The following is a 23,013-nucleotide window of genomic DNA, read 5'->3' as shown; positions in this document are numbered from 1 at the left end:
AGCTATTTAGCATGCATCTGCACTACAGTCATCCACCAGAATTCCATGAGAAATTCAGTAAAGACCTTCCAAATATTCTTATTTCATAGGTATCACATCAGATAGACGCCTATTTTTTATACATTATTTTTTTTTCCCTCTCTCCAGACACCTAGAAGTTTCCTCATTAAAAAAAAATTGTCACTATTGGTCTACTGAAAAATACATTAAATGTTTTTCTGCATCAGTAACATGACAAGCCAAACTCAAAGGGAAACTAGGCTAAGCGGGTCACCAGTTGAAACAACAGGCTGCCTTGTCACCTTTGACCTCAGTGCAAAGTTCTATGTCTGGCACAAAGCAGTGTCATAAATATTGAATCACTGAATGAATGAATGAATGAATGAGCCAACAACTTAAGTGGGATGACCAAATAAACCAAACATTCTCAGTTTCTTAAAAAAAAAAACAAAAACACCTCTTTCTAATAAACATATTTTATCCAGAAAATGTTTTATTTTGTGAGATACTTTCCCCAAAGTCAGAGGAAAGGCCCTTAGGAAATATCTAGTCTTGTAATTTTCATTCCTGGCTACACGTTAGCATCACCTAAGATATTAAAAAAATACCATGCCAAGCCCACACCCCATGTATGGAATGGGGTCCAGACATCTACATTTTATTTTTAAAGTACCCCAGGTAACTCTATGTCTTTATAAAGATGAAGAAATTGAGGCCTAGTCAAACAGAATGTCTTATTCAAGGTAATACAACTTGTCAGTAACATGAGACCAGAATCCACGCAGAAATAGTACTTTTTTTTAACATAATACGTAGAAAAAAATTCTGAGAACTACGAAACTTCATTTTAACTTTGAAACTATTGGTTATTTTTTAAAATATGAAACTAGGCAAAAATTCTACTAACATGTGAAATCTTCCTGGGACATAATCATTGTCATAAGTAGGTAGACATAAACAACTGAGGCACTGAGAAGTTATTGCCTCAGATATTAAAAAAATAATAATAATAAGGGATGTGGTTGGTATCTTTGAGCTAATTGCCCATTCTTGGCAATTAGTATGCATGTAGTACTCTTAACTGGTATCACGATGGCTCCACTGTAGAGGTTCATCAAATATGTTGAATATTTTAACAAAAAGAGGTATATGTGTAAAATTGATAGAACTTACTGCATACAAAGTGACTCCATAATATTTGCCATACTGTGTATCAGATTAAATAGTTAATACACATTTAAAACTATTGTCTAAAATCAATTGAGTATATTTCTAAACTTACCTTTAATGGTATCATTTTCAGCTCTCATTATGTCAATGAGTGAACTCTCCAGTGAGTGCATGTCGAATGTCCTGGGGCGATCCTGTAGACACAAACAGCCACAAACCACTTTTTAAAATAGCATTTAAATATAAAAGAGGACAGTAAGTTTCATTAGATGGGACACAGATCACAAAGTAGCAATTTTACTCTCTATATAAGGCACATTATTACTAAATGTTATTATTAACACCAAACATCAAAAACCACAAAAGTGCATGCACAGGGCTCAGCAAAGAGTGATTTGATTTCTAACAATAATTTCAACAAAAGCATCACGTTTATTCAGAAAGCCAAAACCATTAAAACTATTTTCTGTATTAGTTAAGAACACTACGTAAACGTAAAACAAAAAAAAAAAATTATTTTTTTTTCCCATCACTTCAGATTGCAAAAACGTGGCAAAGCTTTTCAAACTTGTCCCATTAGTTATCTGCTAGACTGGTATCTATATGTGCCGTCAAAATAGCTATATTTTCTTATAAGGCAAGGTTTAAAAATAGTCATCAAATGATTGTAAGACTACTAAATGGTAAAGTATACAAAAACAAATGAGAGAAATCTTTTTTTTTTTTTTTTTTTTTTTTGAGACAGAGTTTCACACTGTTCTGCGCTGGAGTATTGTGGTGCGATCTCAGCTCACTACAACCTCTGCCTCCCAGGTTCGAGTGATTCTTGTGCCTCAGCCTCCAGAGCAGCTGGGATTACCGGCACCTGCCACCATGCCCAGCTAATTTTTTATATTTTTAGTAGAGATAGGGTTTCACCATGTTGGTCAGGCTGGTCTTGAACTCCTGACCTCAAGGGATCCACCTGCCTCAGCCTCCCAAAGTGCTAGGATTACAGGCATGAGCCACTGGATCGAGCCAAGATAAATTATATACTTATTTTACGAAAATAAAAATATTGATTTATCCATCTCTATGTATTATCAAAGTTGTTCTTGACTGTTAATGATTTGCCTTCTCTAAAGATTTGTTTTAAAACTAATAATGTATATAGAGAGTTGAAAAAAACTCCTTCCTTCTAAAAAACATGTAAAAAAAAATTTTGGTAGACTCTCCCTTCCCCAACATAAAAATAAATCTGGAATAATGAAGCACAGAAGCTGCTCTCATTACTGTCACGAGGCTTTCTCTAAGGAGAAGGATGAGAATAGCAATAGAGAACTGCTGAAGCATGTTCTGTCCCTCCCTGCCCCCAATGCAACATGTTATTAGGTCCCCAAACAACCCAGTTATTACTTCTGGTAAATAAAGGATAAAAGGATCAGAGTTAGAATAAGAGTTAGAATCTAGATGAGAAAGCAAAACAAAACAAAACAAAACAAAATCTCAATTCTTATTTACTCTCAACTTGCAAAATTAGGCTTGATTTTGTTGCCATTAAAATTAAAAGGAAGGAAGAGTGCGGGGTACATTGCTGACCTAAACCCCTGGCTTAACCAAGTGCATTTCGAGAGTGGGTACGGAATCCTAAAATATACAACATCCCAAGTGCTCTGACATTCCTCAGGATGAAGAGTACTAGAGACAACTAAAATTAAGGTTTAGCTTGATAAATTAGAAGTAGGAGATGAAAACGTTTTAAAATTAAACTGAGACGAAGCAATAATACATGTTCTGACCCACCTTAAGGATACTGTACATAAACACACAAAGGCCACTGCAAGAATATTAAAGAGAAAGGGGATCCCAAAGGAATCTGGAAGGAGATTTCTAAAACCTTCTATTCAATTATGCTTCCTTTTACATTACTATTTAAATTCAAAGCTTTGACTTTTTTTTTTTTTAATCACCTCCTAATTGTATCCCCTTCATTTTTCTACTTTCCTAGCTAACTTCTAGAACCTCTAAGCTGACAGAGGATGTCCTCCACTTGAGAGCATTTTTATTCTTTTTGGATGGACCTAACATTTCTCCTCTGTGCTTTTATAACACATCTTACCCACAGGATTATTCTGCTTCCCTGAAGTAGGGACCAATCCTCCTGACCCCATCTCATCATGCAGATATTCAGTAATGTGCACTGAGTGGTTTTATAATACCACTGCAACTTGAGGAGTCCAAGGACAGTATATTTAGGTAGAATCCAATATTACAGGTAAGAGACAGTATTTCAAGTTCTCCCCTAGGGGTTGGAAGGTTAGGGTGAGGATGAGGATGGGGAGAGGATGGGGAAGAGTGAACAGGTGCCTTACCATTCTATACTGCTCTAAACTGGTATGACTCCCTCCAGAACATCTTTGCCTCACCTCTTCCACCAGATTCCTTCCTCATTATCCTCATCTCCCGAACAAGATCTATCTAATGAGAGGCAGGAGTACACATGGCCAGGATCAGACTAAGGGTTAGTATTCCCAAAAGAGAGAAGCTGTTCTGTGTTTACACTTCCTCATCTCAAGCACTAAATTAAATCAAAACCTGCATATTCTTTCAGAAGCCAAGTAGGCATAATTTGAGGTTTAGAAGTTAATATAAAGCGCGCCACTGCACTCCAGCCTGGGCGACAGAGCTAGACTCCGTCTCAAAAAAAAAAAAAAAAAAAAAAAAAAAAAAAAAAAAAAAAAATTACACTATCTCATTCTCTAGTTGCTGGATATGTTCTCTTTCAGCAATGAACCACACCTTTAAAAGGGCCATCCATTTGCATCTCCAATACAAACCAGTCTTGGAGGCAATAATTCCTGGTGTCTGTTCACTAACTGTGAGCTTCCCAAGAACAGGAACTATGTCTCACATCAAATATTTCCAGTGTGCCTACCACAGCGGGGTGATGGTGTGCCAAGTCAGTCATGTCCTGAGCCCACGAGACCATCCAAAAGATCCTGAGGTGGCAGGAGCTTCCTGGCAGATGATCTCTGTTTAAAAATTATCATTTTCTATGTGTGTCATGCTGTAAAACAGGTTAAGAAGCACTGTCCTGTATTTCTGTATCACTCTGCCTCACATAGGTCTTGGCAGGTAGAAAGCATGCAAATGTTCGCTAAATCAATGAATGGATGTATTCCTTCATGTAATTTCTAAACATTTAAAATCTTTATTCTCTGCTACTTCCTTAAGGTTTATCTTTATATTTCCTCCTTTCCCTCTAAAGAGCTGTATGTTTTCTTTTGGGTGAGGGGAGGAATTAAGTTTAGTGTTGTTTTTCATGCAACTAACAGAGTAAGCAACCTTACGAATTTCTGGAACATGCATTTTGTCAATCACTGAATGACGAGAGCACTGAAAAGAAGCAATTGATAAAAAAAAAAACAGACTGTTTTGTTTGCTTTATAAAACTATTTCCAATAAGTCAAGAAGCCTCCTTTTACCTATAAGTTTTGTTTTGTTTTTTTACCTATTGGGTTTTTTTGTTTGTTTGTTTGTTTGTTTGTTTGTTTTTTGAGACAGAGTCTCGCTCTGTCGCCAGGCTGGAGTGCAGTGACATGATCTCGCTCACTGCAACCTCCGTCTCCCGGGTTCAAGCGATTCTCCTGCCTCAGCCTCCTGAGTAGCTGGGACTAAAGGTGTGTGCCACCACGTTCAGCTAATTTCTGTATTTTTTAGTAGAGATGGGGTTTCACTATGTTGGCCAGCATGGTCTTGATCTCTTGACCTCGTGATCCACCCACCTTGGCCTCCCAAAGTGCTGGGATTACAGGCGTAAGCCACCGCACCTGGCAACCTACAGGTTTTTAAACGTGGTATTATGAATGGAATTTAGTAAACTATTCCACACCTTCCTCCCACTAGCCTGCCCCATGGGCACCCCAAGCATATTGCGGGAAACAAAGATTTTTGCTGACCTCTAACTGGTAAAGTACATTAAAACTAAAATCCTAAATTAAATTTTAAATTTTCAGTAATGTTTTATGAAATAAAAAAAAAATTTATTCACCCTTTTTACACTAAATTTTAGTAATGATACTAATTTTTTCCTATAATTTGTTACAATACAGGGATGACAAGTAAATACAAATACATAAAGTTTGTTCAATTGGTACTGACTATTAGATGCAAGGTGTTTTGAGAAGGATTCTCAGACTCCACAGGGACTCGGAAGGAAACTGCCTCCACAGACTGCTACAAGGTAGAAGGTCCAATGGCACAAGTACTTCATTCTTGCCAAATCTAGTCTAATATGTATTCTTCCCCACGACCCAAACTTATTAGCAAGTATAGTTACTATAAACATTTTGTTTATGACGCTTTGGTAATTCAAAGAGTTCAAAAGCCACATATTTTGTCAAGTAAGCATTCTGTTCTCAGAGCAGGTTTTAAGGTTGTCATTCTTGATTTACTCCCTCACTGATCTTTTCTGTCCATTTTAACATCTAATTTTAAAATCCTAAAATGTGTCTGTACCATTAGGAAATAGGTAAGGGGGACACAGATAAATAAACCCAAAGTATAAGAACAGTACAAACAATGCTGGTTTTCCTACGTAACAATGAAAGAGTCAAATCAAAAGTGTAAGAGTGCTTTGATTTCCATATTTCATTCTTCAATTTTGCCTTTTTTAATTGTTAATTGGATCAAATATAACCACTGACCTATTTTCTAGGCTCCATTTCCCAAAGATTAAACTAACTGTAAAATAGAAACCTTGTTAGGTGATGCTCTTCTTGATTGAACTTGAGCTAATGACCAAAACATGAACATTAGCATAAATGAGTGGAATGGGCATTGGACACTAGGAAGCTTCAACTCTGCCTGTCGTATTATACGAGATTGGGCACTGTCGTCCTTTAGACCTCTTTCCTGGTCCATAAAAGGAGTGGTTTGATTGGATCTCTAATGTCCCTGTCCTAACTCCAAAATACATTTGTATTCTAGCTTTTTGATATCCTAACGTATCTTGCTCTTTCAAGATTTACAGTTTAAATTATGACAATTATGGCAGGAACCAAAAATAAGGATGAGAATTTATTAATCAAAGTCCATCACTTTTGTCTACAAAAAGGCAAGGGTCAGTGATCAATTAGCAAGAAAATGATCACTTAGAGTCTTAAAAGGACAATCATGGCCAGGCATGGTGGCTCACACCTGTAATCCCAGCACTTTGGGAGGCCGAGGCGGGCAGATCATGAGGTCTGGAGTTCGAGACCAGCCTGCCTAACATGGTAAAAAACTACAAAAATTAGCCGGGCTTGGTGGCAGGTGCCTGTAATCCCAGCTACTTGGGAGGCTGAGGCAGGAGAATCATTTGAACCCGGGAGGCGGAGGTTGTAGTGAGCTGAGATCGCACCGTTGCACTCCAGCCTGGTGACAGAGCAAGACTTTGTCTCCAAAAAAAAGGACAATCATGGCATTTTAATTATGCTACACAAAACATAAAATAAGCTTCTCTCAAAAAAAAATCTGCTTAAAAAATTTGCTGGGGGAAAGTTAAGTGTGGTTTCAGATAGATGATTAAAGAATCTCTTATAAAACAAAAGATACTGACAACTCAGTTTGCTTCAACCCCACTGCCAGTTTCTCTTGACACCCTAAAGGGAGAAATTAGAAAAGCAGATCCACCTTTTATTGAGCACCTACTAAGCACTTTTTAAATACTGTCTTAATTAATCCTCAAACCACCTAAGTTACATTTTTTTATTATTCCTTTTTTTTTTTTTTTTTTTTGAGACAGGGTCTCACTCTTTTGCCCAAGCTTGAGTGCAGTGGCACAATCACAGCTCACCACAGCATCAAACTCCTGGGCTCCGGTGATCCTCTGGCCTCAGCCTCCCAAGTAGCTGGCACGACAGGCGTGAGCTACTGCACCCAGCCTATTATTCCTATTTTAATAATAAAAACTGAAACTAAAGAAAACTCACACAATTTACTACACAGATTGGTTACTGCATAGTTTAGTGGCACAGTCAGGATTCAAACCCAAGTCTTACTATAAACCAAGTGATCCTTCCTTGGTAGGGTAATGATTATGGCAGTCAAAGAACCACACTAATTAAGACATACATTTGAATAAAGGAGGCACTCTAAGGGTTCTAAGGGTATGAACATGCTGGCTAGTGCCTGGCAAACAGTAGGCACTCAAATGTTACTTATACAAATGTTACCTTTCATATTTTACCTATACAAATGATATATATCAGAGGTACTAAAACCGTAAGAAGAGAAAGAGAAACCTTATCTTCCTTCTCCCCACTGAGATGACAGAGTGGCACACAAATTAGAAATCTATCATAAATGCATCTCTGGGTTATCTATTAACCACAGGAGTAGTGGTGGTAGTGTTATTACTGGTAACAGTAATAATAGGATTGCTATCAGCAGCTAACATTATGGGTTACATTCATAAGCTCATTTATTCCTTACAAAACCCTGATACAATTAGGTATGTTCAGTTATTATCCCACTTCACAGATGAAGAAACTGAAGCTTCGAGTAATTAAATAACTCCATCAATGTCAGGTAAGTGGAGGCAGAATGTGCACCCAGGCCTTCTGACTCTAGAACATGTGAGCTTAGTAATCATGAAGGAAAATATAAGATCACCAATGATTTTCAAAGCTAAGCAAAGCAAACTTTATCACAATGCTTAAACCTTATCTTATTTTGTAGTCTTAATTATTATATTTAATATACTGAGTTGAATGTCAGTAACTGGTTAGTTCCAGTTTCTGTCATCCCTACTTCACAGGACAATTTCTAAAAGAAAAGCCTTATGATACCACTATGAAAATCAAAGTTGATAAAAATAAACTTCTGACAAAACAAAATGAACGTTTCAGAGAGGACCCTTGTTTTTAGTATACACCTGAATAATACCGCCTGCCAGGGCAAAATGGGAAGACCTACATCAGTATATAGCTAATGACAACACTTTTCATAACATTCCAGAAGCTGCCACAAGCAGCATGTGAACCTGCTGGTCTGTCCTATCAGGAAAAACAACTAAATTGTAATTATACCACAGACCAAAATAATCATTTGTGGCCCCCCTTTTTCTTTTTTTAACATCCAGATGGTTGATCTAAGCCAGCGTTTCTCATACTTGAGAGTACGTCAGAATCACCTGGAGGTCTTGTTAAAATACAGATTACTGGGTCCATCCCCACAGTCTCATTCAGCATGGGTCGGGTTCAAGGATTCGCATTTCTGACAAGTTTCCAAATGACACCAGGGATTACTCTTTGAGAACCACTGAGTTAAGCAAATCCATTCAACAGGTTAACTTCATTAGATCCTTAGGGGTGTGCTTTATAGCTTATATCCTAGTTGGCCAGCTATGATGTAGTCCAGTTTAAATATTCTACAGGAACTATTTTAAGATCTCCTTATGAAGAGAAGGGCTTTGCTCTCAAAACCTGAAACAGCTCTGTCTTTCAAGTTCTGAGGTCCATACCTTTGGAAAGATTAAAATAAAGTTCACTTTCACCAAAACAAAATTCCTTGAGAAAAAGCATCAAGAGGTGAGTGGCTCACCATTAAAGAACAAACAAAATACAAATTCGGTGCTTGAATTTTCACAATAATGGGGTATCTGGCATTCATATACCCCATATCTTAAGAATATAGCCTCTTTATTTTTCATTCAGCGACATGGAATACGTGCCCTTCAGGTATTTAGTACTGACGTGTCTTCTCTCTCTCACAACTGGTCAAATGCCCTATAAGCCAAGACAAACAGTCTAAACAAAGGATATGCTAATTACTCATTCCTTCAGATTCAAACTATTTATCAAGTCACATCGTCAGAAAATACACAGTATATACTGGTCCCTTTTGACTTGCTTTTATAGAACTATGGCTTAACAGCGTGATCTCAGATTTTAATAAGCAGAAAATATTAGTAACTGCCATTTGTTAAACATCTATGAATTTTCTTGTAAAATTTGTCAGCAATGGAAAAATTCATTGTCTGTCAATGCCCCATGATTAGAAACCTGCAAGGCAAATTTCTCTCAAAACTATTTCACTCTTGTTTAAAAGTATGCTCATTTTCACGAGAGAATGAGATTTACATCACTCATCATGTTACATTTTTCTCTTGGATGCTGGGATGTTCACAGTTAGGTTCTGTGCTCAGAGGCAATAACTGTACTGAGCTTAAATGTTCTCATCTAAATATAACCCATGCTACCCACCACCACCACCACCACCACCACCACCCTATTATTGCTTCTTTTTATACTTGAGCTAGTATGTTTTGGCATTACTAGACTGAGTCTAAAACACAAAATGTAATTAACTGAATGTAACCACATTATTAAGAACTGAAGCCAAAATTCAGCTATCCCTTGACTCATTCTATTTCTATAAAAACATCTATTACTGTGATCATCACTTCTCAGACTGCTATATATCTGTACCAGGCTATGAACTTTCTCTTTCTGGCTTAAACTTTCCCTGGTAAAGAAAGGAGGGAAAATATTTTGGTTTGAAAGGAAAGTGTACGCCAGTGTGTCGCCAAAATAAATAGAAATTTTGAGATGCCAGTAGAGCCCATAATTAATCACAGGTAACTATGGGAGTTTCAATTCAAGATTTGCCAAAATGTAAATATTCCTCTTGAATTAAATAATATGTAAATTCACAGATTATCAAGAGTGGACTATCCAGTCAACTTTCAAGTTTCCACTTCCAAATGACCCTCACATCCCTACGCAGGCAGCAAATCCCTTTTCCCTTATGTCTCCCTAGCATTCTGACATCCCACAAGATAGTGATAAGCTCTGTTATACAGAGCTTATCAGTATCACCAGGCACCATGAGCTTCACTCATTTTCATATCCACAGCTTGTAGCATGCCGTAAAGCCATCACCACCGATATAGAAAGCGGCTAACATGTTCCTCCTAGCTCTGTGTTGTGCATCTTACATGAATTACATAACATTTACATATATTGATTCCTCACAACCATCATGTGAAGTCAGTACTGTCATTTATTATCCCCATTGTAGGCAAATGAAGCTAGGAGAAGTTACTAATTGCCCTACAAAGTCACACAGTAACTGGTAGAGTCTGACTTCAGAGCAGATGCTCAGGAAAAGTGGTTTAAGTGAAGTTTTGTTTGGGCCTAGAATTTTTGCTCTATTGTTACCTGCAAGGTATGAAATCCTTCACTATATATACGTGGCCTGAATGAAGACAACGAGCATCAGAGATTAAAGTCAAAGCAGTAATTATCTGAAGCAGGAGGGACCACATTTAACAGCATCTCACACTTCTTAGCAAGTTCCCTCTTCAATCAGTACTTTTTCATTATGACTCCTGTAATGAAGGTAGAGTCTAACAGATCTTAGGTTACCACATGTTCCCTAATAGAATTATAATCTATAAGTAAATGAACGAATATCTTCAGTGTATTACCTTGGATCAACAGCTCCATTTGGGTGCCATGTGAATTGACAAATAAGCTCTCTCCAGAAAGCCTCTGAGAACATTTTTTATTGCACCTTCACTAAATAAATCACATTCATTTTGAGCATTATAAATCCTTAAAATGATAAACATTTCTTGTCATCACTTATTTGTATTAAAAAACCAAATGATCATTCTAGGCTTGATTAGTCAGTTCCTGAATCAATAGACCTTTTCTTCTTCTTGACAATTTGTTCATACTAATCTTGCCTAGCAGAAAGAAATAATTAAAATCTATCACAAGCTTTGATACTTGTGATACTAAGTATCAAACATACTAAGCAAGTGATCTTGATGCTGCAACATCATGGAACCTTAATTTCATCAGCAAAATGAGGATAACAGCACCTCCCTTATAAAACTGTGGTGAAAAGCCAATGAGATAAGGTATATGGGCAGCAGGAGCACAAGGCATGGCAGTCGGTGAACGCATTCAATAAACATTTCTCTGCCCCTTCTCTCTATGGTGTAATGAAAAAAGCATGAAACTCACATTTTAAATTAGATATCAGTTGTATCCGAATAAGTCAGCCATTCTGTGCTATTTTCTATAACCTGTTTTCATAGAGATAATCAAAATAAGTTCAAACCTATGACCCCAAAACTATCAGTATAAGACTTCTTCTCTCTAATAAGCTATTCAGGGCAAGAAGTCATTAGTTCAAGGAAAGCAGGCAAGCAGGTAAACGATACTAACACTCAGCCTTGAGGAATGAAGTCATTTGACCTCGACTGGCTGTTAGAGTTCCTCTTCTCCATGTCTGCTAGGCCTGAGCAAGGTACAGAGTCAGCAGGCAGAGGAGTCCACCCTAATGCACAACCTTTTTTTTTTTTTTTGAGACAGAGTTTTGCTGTTGTTGTCAAGGCTGGAGTGCAGTGGCGCAATCTTGGCTCACCGCAATCTCTGTCTCCCGGGTTCAAGTGATTCTTCTGCCTCAGCCTCCTGAGTAGCTGGAACTATAGGTGCCCGCCACCACACCAGGCTAATTTTGTATTTTTAGTATAGATGGGGTTTCTCCATTTTGGTCAGGCTGGTCTCTAACTCCTGACCTCAGGTGATCCGCCCACCTTGGCCTCTTGAAGTGCTGGGATGACAGGCGTGAGCCACACCTGGCCAATGCACAATCTGTATTCCTAAACTGAAGCTTATGTCTTGTAACCCTCAGCATCTCTTCTCTTTTGTGAGCCTTGACAGTGATCTCAAAAAGCAGCCTGTGCCCAGCCTCCACATTTCCAGACTCTCACAACTCCCCCCGACCCCCATCCATAGTTCTCCAGAATCTCCTGGGCAGAAGGCATTCCCCATCACTCAGGCACAAAGAGGAGGTCACCGGCCAGTACACTTCAGGAGCAGAAGGATCACATTTGCCATAGTTAAGCATCCTCAGCCCATGGCCCTTCAAAAGCATCAAACATTTGTGCACTGAAAGCAAACAAGAAATTTAAAAAGTTGACTCAGTCTAAAAGTCTGCAAGGGACCCCAAACCTCTACATTCCTCTTAAAAAACAGAAAAACAAAAAAGACAACAACCATAAAAGCTCAGTCCTGTCCTGTTATCTCTCTCATCTTTCCTTTCAGAGGTCTTACCCACAAGTCCACAGAAGTGTGAACCTAGAGAAAGGGTAAGATGAAGGGAGGAAAACAGTATACTCTCCTCCCAAATTTCGAATCACCAGCTGGTATTTGGGTGCTTTAACTGGATCTCTTATTTTTCTATGTTACAGAAGGAGGAGATGAAGCCAATAGTGGTCCACCACTGTTGGCAGCAGGTTGAGCAGTGAAACAGGCTGAGCAGGTACAACAGAAACGTGGGCCTTGCTTCATTTTCTCACTACCCTTCTTTAAAAAAACAACTTGAAAAAATTGTTAATGTTTTCTTTTAAAGACTCCTTCTAGAGACACATACTAAATCATTTACAGATGAAATAATATATGAGGCAACTGCTTCAAAATAATACAAAAGGGGAGAGAGAAGGTTAAGGGTATAGATGAAACAGGATTGTCCAGGAGCTGATAATTGTTGAAGCCAGGTGACATGTACATGGGAGTTCACTAGACTATTCTGTCTACCATGGAATATGTTTTTTTTTTTTTTTTTTTTTTTTTGAGACGGTAGTCTCGCTCTTGTCACCCAGGCTGGAGTTCTGTGCCGGATCTCAGCTCACTGCAAGCTTGCCTCCCGGGTCAGGGCCATTTCTTCCTGTCTTCAGCCTCCCCGGAGTAGCTGGGACTACAGCGACCGCCACGTCGCCGGCTAGTTTTTGTAGTTTTTAGTAGAACGGGGTTTCACTGTGTTAGCCAGGATGGTCTCGATCTCCTGACCTCGTGATCTCTGCCCGGTCTCGCCTTCCAAGGTGCTGGATTTACCAGCTTGAGCCACCGCGTCCCGGCCGGAATATGTTTAAGTTTTCCATAATAAAATTTAAGAAGACATGGGTCAGGGGTGCTTTACCAACAGAGAAAAAAAGATATCACCAGTTGGTCACTTTCAGCAGTGTTCAAGAAAATCAGTGTGTCATCTAGCCTCAGTCCCACCATTATTTAAGTATAGTGACTTTAGGAATTGTATTTTTTTTTTTTAAATTAAGTTCAGGCCAGGTGCAGTGGCTCACGCCTATAATCCCAGCACTTCCGGAGGCCAAAGCAAGTGGATCACCTGAGGTCAAGAGTTCGAGACCAGCCTGGCCAACATGGTGAACTAAAAAGTACAAAAATTAGATGGGCCTGGTGGCACACGCCTGTAGTTCCAGCTACTGGAGAGGCTGAAGAACGAGAATTGCTTGAACCTGGGAGGTGGTGGTTGCAGTGAACCAAGATCGCGCTACTGCACTCCAGTCTGAGTGACAGAGTGAGACCTTGTCTCAAAAAATAAAATTAAGTTCAAATTATCACACACCAGTTATACATGGGTTTTCAGATTTTAAGAAATTGTGCTATACTTTGAATAAAACTGTGACTTAATATTTCTGTTTGACGACTTGCTTTCTTAAAACAATAGAATCTTCTAGAAGTCAAACATTAGACATATCTCATTTTATCCTCAAAAATACCAGACAAAAGAAATGAGAAAATAAAGGACCCAGAAGGTGGTGTAGCTTGCCTAGGTCACATAGCTAATGAGTGGCCGAGCCGTATCTGGAACACAGATCTGACTTCCATTAACTAAGATATTTTTCTAACAACATTTTTTCAGAGTATATGAACATTCTGAGTCACGTTCTTATATTGAGTTTTATTTTTTTAAGGTCTCATAGACAATAAAATGGCAGCAACTATTTTACTGACTAGTACCATGATCCTATTGACTAGATGCATTCCTCAAGAATACCTGGAAGAATTATTATTTAAATTGTTACACGGTATTTTTAAATAAATATAGACTTAAAATATATAATACTGAGGAACTAATTATAACTTAGTTTTGGTCTACAAAAAAATGATTGGAATATATCTGATAAATCTTCAGCAAATAGAAATTGCCCAACCAAAATACCTACAATATAAAATGTGCTTGTACAGCCTAGAGCTTTGAACTTGAATAATTCCATTTGTAAACATGAATAAGTACCTATAGATAGCTGATGGAGTTTTTCTTTGGCATGTAACGGGACCAGAATTCTGCTATCCAAGTTAAAGTTTGCCTTTTGTGGTACCATTTTGTCATAGAATGTAAATAAGCACATGTTATATATAAATATACAAGTAACTCATACAAGTGTGTATTTATAATTGATAATTACATTTTCCAAATATTTTCCCAAAAAAAATTACAAATTTTCTAAAAATTTAAAATTTCCAAATATAAGCATACATTTATAAACACATTAATGACTATGTTAATAAAAGTGTTTGGAAATGCCATTTATACAATTTTTTGTTATAGCTAAAATTGAATCTGTTAGTTTGCCTTAAAGATTAAACAACTTATAGATTAAAATGAAATGAAACTATTGGGCTAGTTGATAATTTGTTTATAATGTTTAAGAGAAAAACATGCATGTTCAGTCTTACTGAAAGATTAGCACAGGTCAAAAATACATTACAAACCATGTTACTGATATTTTTTATGACAGTCCTGTGCCTAGTCTATAACATAGTAGGTACTTCAATAAATGTGTGCTAAATATATTACAATATTTTTTTTAAAAACTCTTGATTCCAGGATAAAAGCCAAACTATTCTCGATTCAAATCTATGGCACCCTTTCATATCTCTTACTGAAAAATCATAAATTCTCCATTAAAATGTAGTCTCCTCTAATGTACGCAAAAGCAATCACATGTTCTAAAGTTCTTCATAAAACAACTGTAGCCAAAATCTTTCAAAATACTGAAAGAAACAGGCCGTCAATGCTAATCAAAGTTTAAGCTTATATTGAGTTAGAAAACTTCTTTTTCTCTTCAAGAAAATCGACAATTCTGCTAAATATTTTATCTGTCTGGGGTTGCATCTATAGCTTATTCAATAAAGCATATACAGCAAGATAAGCATGACTAAAATATTTCACAGTAACACAGCTATATTTGTAACTAATTTCATAACTTTATTCAATATTAGAAAGCCATATTTTAAATTTAAAAAGTTAACCAACCTAATATGGCCACATACATAAGGGGCCTCACATTACCCTTCACTGTTAGGTATTATTATATTTCAGAAAAAGTTTTTGTATTTTCTGTAGAGACGGGGTCTGACCATGTTGCCCAGGCCTGGTCTCAAATTCCTGGGCTCAAGTGATCCGCCCACCTCAGCCTCCCAAAGTGCTAGGATTACAGGTGTGAGCCACCATGCCTGGTCAGGTATTATTTTCTTGATACCATATTTTCTTCTGGAATTTAAAAGATTTACTCAAGGTCACACTGCTCATTAGAGTTCAGATACAAATTTTTAAAGCTTTATATATGCATTTTGTTTATTTTTACAACAGCTTCATATAGTAAATAATTATATTCAAATTCAGAGTCAAACTTAAGTCTGAGTCCACAGCCTGTGCTTCACTCAACATTTTTGGGCTCACAAAATTGCCTTTCTCAATAATTATTCACTTTTCACCTTCAGGAATTGACTGAAAAGATAAAGGTATTGACCTTTATCTTTCTATCTACTAAGTATTTTTTAAAAACTTAAAGGTGGAACTCATTCTGTTTCAATAAGATAAAATGTGATGGAAAAAAATGGATGGGAATCTATAATAAAATCGAATTTAAAAAATACCCTGCTCTAAATTTATCATGGTAAAATGTACTTTTAATTTCTGCAAGGCAGTTTTGAACAATTAAACATAAAATAAAATGAATTTTGTCACAAAAAGTTAAAATGTTCACATTATAAGTTCTCTGCCTTAAAGAGAAACACATTATTCACATTATCTTATGTGTGATGAGACCAAAAACTGAGGTACAATACAGCACTGAAAAAATATGACAGTGAATTATCAAGCTTATTTTCCTCCTAGCAAAACAGAGAAAAAGTCATAAGGAAAATAAACTGAGACTGTCAAATCCAAACCAAGGCATATATTAATTTAAAAACTACGTTCCCCATTTCTTTGTTAGGAACACCAACAAGGATGACTTTCAAAAACTTAAACGCATGAAGTAAGTAGCATCTTTCTAGTTGCAATTAGCAACAACCACATTCATTAGGCCTGCAATAAACAGGTTTTTCCTGAAAGGTGCTGGAACAATGTGCTGATCATATGCCATGTTTCTCTGAACATAAAAAAAAATAAAAAAACTCTACCCTGGAATTAGTTTTAATTTCATCAGAAAAGCTATCCAACCTAGTTAAACAGCCTTCTACAGAGAGGAAGATTTTTCCAATATGTCAGTTCTGCTAGACCTAGAACATCCGACCCATAATTTACTGTGAAAAAATTGGTTTCTCCCTTTCTAAGTCAAAGAAAATGTTTCCTATGCAAAGATCCCTCTTGGAACGATACTGTATTAAGAAACAAGAAAATGTAATGAGGTTGCACATTAGACAATTTTAATAATCCACCATGACTTTCAGAACTGAAGCACTGCAGCGGTGTTCCGTTTGCAAATATAAGATGCAGTATATAAGTTTGAGGATCTATACACTTGTTACCCTATCAAACAAGTTTTAGGATAGTCTTTGTGACATACAGATTTTGTCTTTTTCCTTCCTACCTGACGCTTAGCTAACGAAAGTGGCAACATAATTGAGCTGCAGTTAAGAGGATGTCAGCACATATACTAAGTAATTCTCCTTTACTTTCCTGTAAGGACAGAAAATCTAGGCACTCCTCCAAAGAAATGCTATATTCAAACATAATTACTGGCAGGCGCCCCAATATATTATCTGCTTTGGACGTCAGAATTCCAAGACATGTTTGGTAAGACAGGATTTTTTTTCCGCTTACAGTAAGGGTCAAATCACGCCTGTAGTCACGAGAATATGGACCTTCATTTTGAAACTGGGACAATAAAACCACATGTCACAGGGCTGAGAAACCCTACATATGAAGCAAAATAACATATTTGAAAGCACCTAGCCCAGTGCCTGGTATATAACATGTGCTCAAAATGTAAAACAAAAGCATTGATCTAAATATTATCTAAGTTTAACATTTAAAGTTGATAAACAAGTATACTCAATTATTTTCCCCTTTCAATACTCTATCTACAATCAGCCTTTGATCATCATGTATTACTGTAAAATTTTTCCTCTCATCTTACATGCGTCTGGGAGCCACTCTCCCTTCCGGTCCCACCTGCACCCACTATCCCCCTGACATATTATCATTACGTGAAGAGGCACTGTAGTCTAATGATTAACAGCCAAATCTTGTCTGTGAATAAAAATAATAATTTCTGCTTCATAGGATTGTTGAACGAATTAAATGAATCAATACACGTAAAACATTTAGAACACAGGAGGCATGTTAGATTTTTCTTTTTTCTTTTTTTTTTTTTGAGACAAAGTCTCTGTCCCCCAGGCTAGAGAGCAGTGGCATGATCTCAGCTCACTGCAACCTCTGCCTCCGGGGATCAAGACATTCTGCCTCAGCCTCTGGAGTAGCTGGGATTACAGGCACCCACCACGATGCCCGGCTAACTTTTGTATTTTCAGTAGAGACAGGGTTTCACCATGTTGGCCAAGCCAGTCTTCAACTCTTGACCTCAAGTGGTCTGCCCACCTCAGCCTCCCAAAGTGCTGGGATTACAGGCGTGAGCTACCACACCCGGCCACATGTTAGCTATTATTATATACGTATTACTTTAGCTGTGTCTAAAAACAGGATTTCGGCCAGGCACAGTGGCTCACACCTGTAATCTCAGCACGGCAAGTGGATTGCTTGAGCCCAGGAGTTTGAAACCAGCCTGGACAACATGGTGAAACCCTGTCTCTAAATACAAAAATTAGCCGGACATAGTAGTGTGTGCCTATAGTCCCAGCCACTGGGGAAGCTGAGGTGAGAGGATCTCTTGAGCCCAGGGAGGTCAAGGCTGCAGTGAGCTGTGATTATGCCACTGCACTCTAGCCTGAGTGACAAAGTGAGATCCTGTCTCAAAAAAACAAACAAACAAAATCAGGATTTGAGGGATGCCCTCTGAATTCATGTAATGAAGCTTTAAGCTAAGCAAAAATAACTTAGAAACACATTTTAATATACAAAAATCCTCCAAATAAAATGTCTTCCCTTATCAGTTATTGGGAGGGGGGGATTATGAATTTAAAAAGTTATTAATTTTAATTCATTATATATACCCAAACCTGCAGTAAACAAATGTAAAAATCATTCTGGTTTATTTCAAATTAAAATAAACATTGCCTACTATCGGTTACACTTCAGGTAAATTATTTCCTTTTAATGTAACAATAACGTGCTGGCCTCTGATTGAATACCACTATTATAATGTACTCACGTAAGCACTATCCTTTAATGTCTGTGGTAAGTTTCAAGATCTCTCTATCACACCTAAGGAATTCTTTTTATTCTTTTTTGTCCCTATGAGAAATATTGCAGAAGAAAGGAATTCTTTTTAATAGTAATTAAATTGAAATGGTAATATCTATAAAATTTCTTTCCTAAAATTAGTAGTGTTTAAGTTATAAATTATTTACTTTTTTGAGACGGGCGTCTCACTATGTTGCCCAGGTTGGTCCCAAACTCCTGGGCTCATGCAATCCTCCTGCCTCAGCCTCCCAAGTAGATGGGATTACTTACAGGCATGTGCCTATAAGTCATAAATTTAAATAAGACAAATTTAACCAAGTTACTTATACCAATTTAAAATGATACTTTTTTCTCAAAAATAACTAATTCACAAGAATTATTGGTTTTAAAAGCAAAAGAACAGCATTCATTTAAGTAAGAATCACAGTAGTCAGTTTACTTACTTCTTTAGACTTTTTCAAAACCCATTTAGGAGTTTCTTGTCATATTTTTTTCAAACTACTTATTTCTCTTGTGACTTTCAGATCACCCCACTGCTAGCTCTCTCTCCTCAAACATGTGTGCGTGCTCTCTCACACACACACATACACACACACACACACACACACACACAGAGCTACAAATGGTGGGGATGGGGAGCAGAATTAACAATTTATTTTTGAATCTTACCATATTTGAAAGTCAGGTACACTGACCCATCCTTTTCCCATAATCAATATAAAAGACAGCAATTCCAAGGGAAAAGTTAGTTTCTAACAATATATTTAGTATCAACCTTAGTCTAACTATTATTTCATAAATCAACTTAATCTCCAAAGAAACTGTTCAAAAAGATTTCACACATAACACACACTCTATTAGCCCAACAGCAAAAAATATTAATGTGCATATATGTATATTTTATTCATTGTCTGAACTTTTCATTTTTCCTAAAGCAATCTTTATCAAAAGTCAGTAGGCTGAGAATGGGAACCAAACCGTGAGGCCACATCAATTCATTGTGCCAGCATATGGCAGCAAAATAAGAAAAAAGGTGTATTTTTTCTTATTTTGATTTTGAGCCAAATCTTAATCCAGTTAAAATGTATTGAATGTTAACTTACATTTTTTAAAATTAGCAAATATAAGAATAATTCATAAAACTTATCTTTGCATTAAATTTTCTTTAAATTGATGTTCAAAGGAATATCAAAGGCAACTTTTAAAACGGACTTCATGGGATTGTCAATGTCTTAAACAGCCTTTTACCTGACCACTAAAACACAGTAATTGATCTTTGGTTTTAACAACTGAAAACCTTTAAAGCAAATGCCAACAGCTTTTGATAGGAAAAAAAAAATCATTTTAAAAGTCAAAACTAAATATACCCACGTATTTTAAGATGTACTGCACCTGAATCCTCAGGGAAGGAATGACATAGGGTTCTCTTAGCAAACTTCCCCTCTCTCTCAGCCAATTACTAATTAAAACAAATAATTCTGCTAGGGCTAACATCATATTTGGGAACAGTGCAATGATTCTGTAATCTGTTTTAGCCTTTGCAGAAATATTTCTAAAGTAACCCTCTAGCTATAGCACATGTGTATGTGCACACATGTATGTATACATATTTTCAATCCTTGTCTTTTTTTTTAACTTAGAATTTGTACTCTGACCAGCTGTGTACCCTTGGCTAAGTTATTATATATTTCTCATATTCAATTTCTGCATCTGTAAAATCGAGATATTAACAGAATTCACCCTGTGAGGTTGCTGGGAAAACTAGATTCAATGCTAGATTCTTACCCCTTATAAATTTCCTAAACACATACAATCATACCCTCAAAGTATACACATTTAGTGGAGCATCTGATGGTCAACCACCTATGAAATTCCCTTTATCTTGTTCATATCAACCTAACTTGCTGCTCATTAATTCAAAAACATCAATGACTCTTGCCAGAATAAAGATATTCTGGTAGCAAGAAAGACAAATGATCTTTGCCTGGATCTATTTTTAGGAATGGTTTAATTATCTATACCTCCAATGTTAACACTGGAAAATAAGCAAATGGGTGAAAGGCATAAAGAGTCACTCTGAGATGAACAGTTTCACAGTGTTCAAAAATAAATGGGGATGAAGAAAACATTTAGATCATTTCTCTCACTAGATAGTCCTTACTCATGCAAGGTAGGCCAAAATTTGAAGAGGTTTAAGAGGAATTGGCAAATCCATCAATTCAGGCTGTTCAGACCTACAAGGTTCAGAGAGTTTCCAGTTTTAAAATGCAACCAACCAGAGAGAAAACTGTAATTCAATAGCTGGTTGTCAGTGAGTCACTACCTTACAGTGTCAAAAGAAATTTGTTTAGTTATATAGTTACTTCAGAAAACATTCATTAGTTTCTGCAATGAAATATATTTATATCTATATATTATTTATTCTCATCTAAATAAGTAGGGGAAAAAACTGACCCTGATTCTCATGTCAGGCAAGAAAGGTATTAGAGTTAATAATTATTACATCACCAGCTACTAGGTATTCATAATTATCTATGACAAGATTAAGGCTACAATTTAGAAAACTGCCAAAGAAACAGCTGAATATTTTGTTCCAATTACGCTCCTGCTAAAATAAAGTCTGGTTATTGAATCATTTTCAATCTAAGAAAAGCTCTGATGTGAATACGGGCACTTCAAACTCTAGTTACACAGATATCACACCATGCTATTTCCTTATTCATCCTAATCTACTAATGGAACATAATCTTACCGGAAAAGGAAAAATGTTGTCAGCCCTGTTCAAGCTATCTTCCATCCAGGATTTAGGTGCAAAGGCAGAGCTGGGGCGAGCATACTTCTGGAGCTGAATATGATTGCTTGCAAAATTTTTCTTCAAAGGCGAGATGGAGTTCAGGGGAGTTATTCCACCATTCAGCCCTCTGCGGTGATCTCGGCCTTGGGAACCTCCCCAGCCACCATATCCACCACCGCCTGGGCTCCAGGAAGAGGAGGGTGTTGGTGACGGACTCTGGTAGCTGCTCCATGGAGAGGGGGGTTTGTTAAGATTATTCGCCAAATGAGGCAGCTGGTTAAAAGCAGCATTTCTATGTGTGAAGGGTGGGGGATGGGGACTGGCAGGAGACCTCCTTTGCTGCTGATGCTGGCTGTGATGATGCTGGAAATGAGGGTGATGTGGGTGGTGCTGTGAGAGAGGCCCGATCTGAGGAGAGAAGCTGCCTCCAAAGCCAGGGCTGACATGATGGGGAAAATTTTGAAACAACAGAGCACCGTTATTAGCCGAAGCAGCAGGGACCCCTCCCTGGTGAAAGAAACTTGCATCTTCATTGATTATTGTAGAGGAGGAAGGCGCTATCGCTGCTGACCAGTTACTGAAACCAGTAAGAGACGATGCACTAGATGTCAAGGGTTGGGTTGAAGTACCCAGCCCAGTGGCTTCTTGATAGTCAAACCCTGTCAACACTGGAGATTCGATTCTTATTTTCTCCTTCCCATTGCCATTTTCCGAAGAATTGTCCCCTTGATTTTCTTCTGATTTTGCCTTCTCGGTTTCAGGCAGTATTCCAGCTTCCTGACCTGGACTTGGGGAAAGCTGCTGCTTTTCTAAAGGGTCTTGCTGTTCCTGTTGCTGACTTTTTGCTTTTTCTGACCCCAAGATCTCATCCTGAATGTTATGCGTAGCTGGAGCAGGAAAAAGCCAAGCTGACCCAGCACTGCTGCCATTGGCAGCTGTGTTATTATTTATAAAAGCAGCAGGGCTGGGGGTGGCATTTTGGTGATGGTGTGGAGGCTGCAGATGTGGATGGAATCTGACTGGAAAAGCAGATTTATTCCCAGTATTGCTTTGCACTAGCACTCCAAACCCGTAATCCCCATTTATTATTTTAGGAGCAGAATCTCACAATAAAAAATGACAACCTGATGCCTCACGCCTTTTTTTCCTCTACCCAAAATTTAAGTTGTTTGCTTGCCTGCTTGAAATGTCTTATTTATAGCCTAGCTCAAAGATCGCAGCTTATCACCTTAAATTGTTCTGATTTGGAATTCTGGTCTCTGACAGAAAAAAACAACTCTTAAAAAATCTCTTAAAACATTGACATGGATCCAATTGGGCTTATTTTAGGAGGGAATAAAATGAAGAGGGTAAAATCAAGTCTTTGGTTAGTAAAATAGGCGCTTTCTTTTCCAAAGGAAAATGTACATGAATGACAAAAACAGAGCTTCTCAAGCATCTATGGATGTAGAAGAATAAGCCTTGCGCGGAGTAAAAATATAGATATATATAATTTAACAATCACATATGGTTTTCCTCAGCAGTTTAGATTCACTCACATAAAAATTAGAATAGGGCTAAGAGGGGAATACGTTCTTTTCTTGGCAGCCTGGTTAAAAAAAATCAGGAATAATTTAAGAACA

General features: G+C 37.3%; 1 protein-coding gene across 1 annotated transcript in view; it reads right to left on the bottom strand.

Moving 5' to 3' along the window:
- Window positions 1-1,282: 1,282 nt before the first annotated feature.
- Window positions 1,283-23,013, bottom strand: part of CPEB4 (cytoplasmic polyadenylation element binding protein 4) — a gene marked incomplete at its 3' end in the record, with an annotated part of 47,811 nt that continues 26,080 nt past the window's right edge. Inside the window, exons 2-3 of the mRNA XM_017859273.1 lie at window positions 21,350-22,494; window positions 1,283-1,364 (exon numbers count right to left, since the gene is read on the bottom strand). Of these exons, the coding sequence (XP_017714762.1) occupies window positions 1,283-1,364; window positions 21,350-22,494 (1,227 nt within the window). The remainder of the gene's footprint in view (window positions 1,365-21,349; window positions 22,495-23,013) is intronic.

This window comes from Rhinopithecus bieti, unplaced genomic scaffold (assembly GCF_001698545.2).
Source record: "Rhinopithecus bieti isolate Rb0 unplaced genomic scaffold, ASM169854v2 scaffold_49762, whole genome shotgun sequence".
Taxonomy (NCBI): Eukaryota; Metazoa; Chordata; class Mammalia; order Primates; family Cercopithecidae; genus Rhinopithecus; species Rhinopithecus bieti.
The sequence above is the reverse complement of the archived record's forward strand: the minus strand, read 5'-3'. Positions and strand labels throughout refer to the sequence as shown.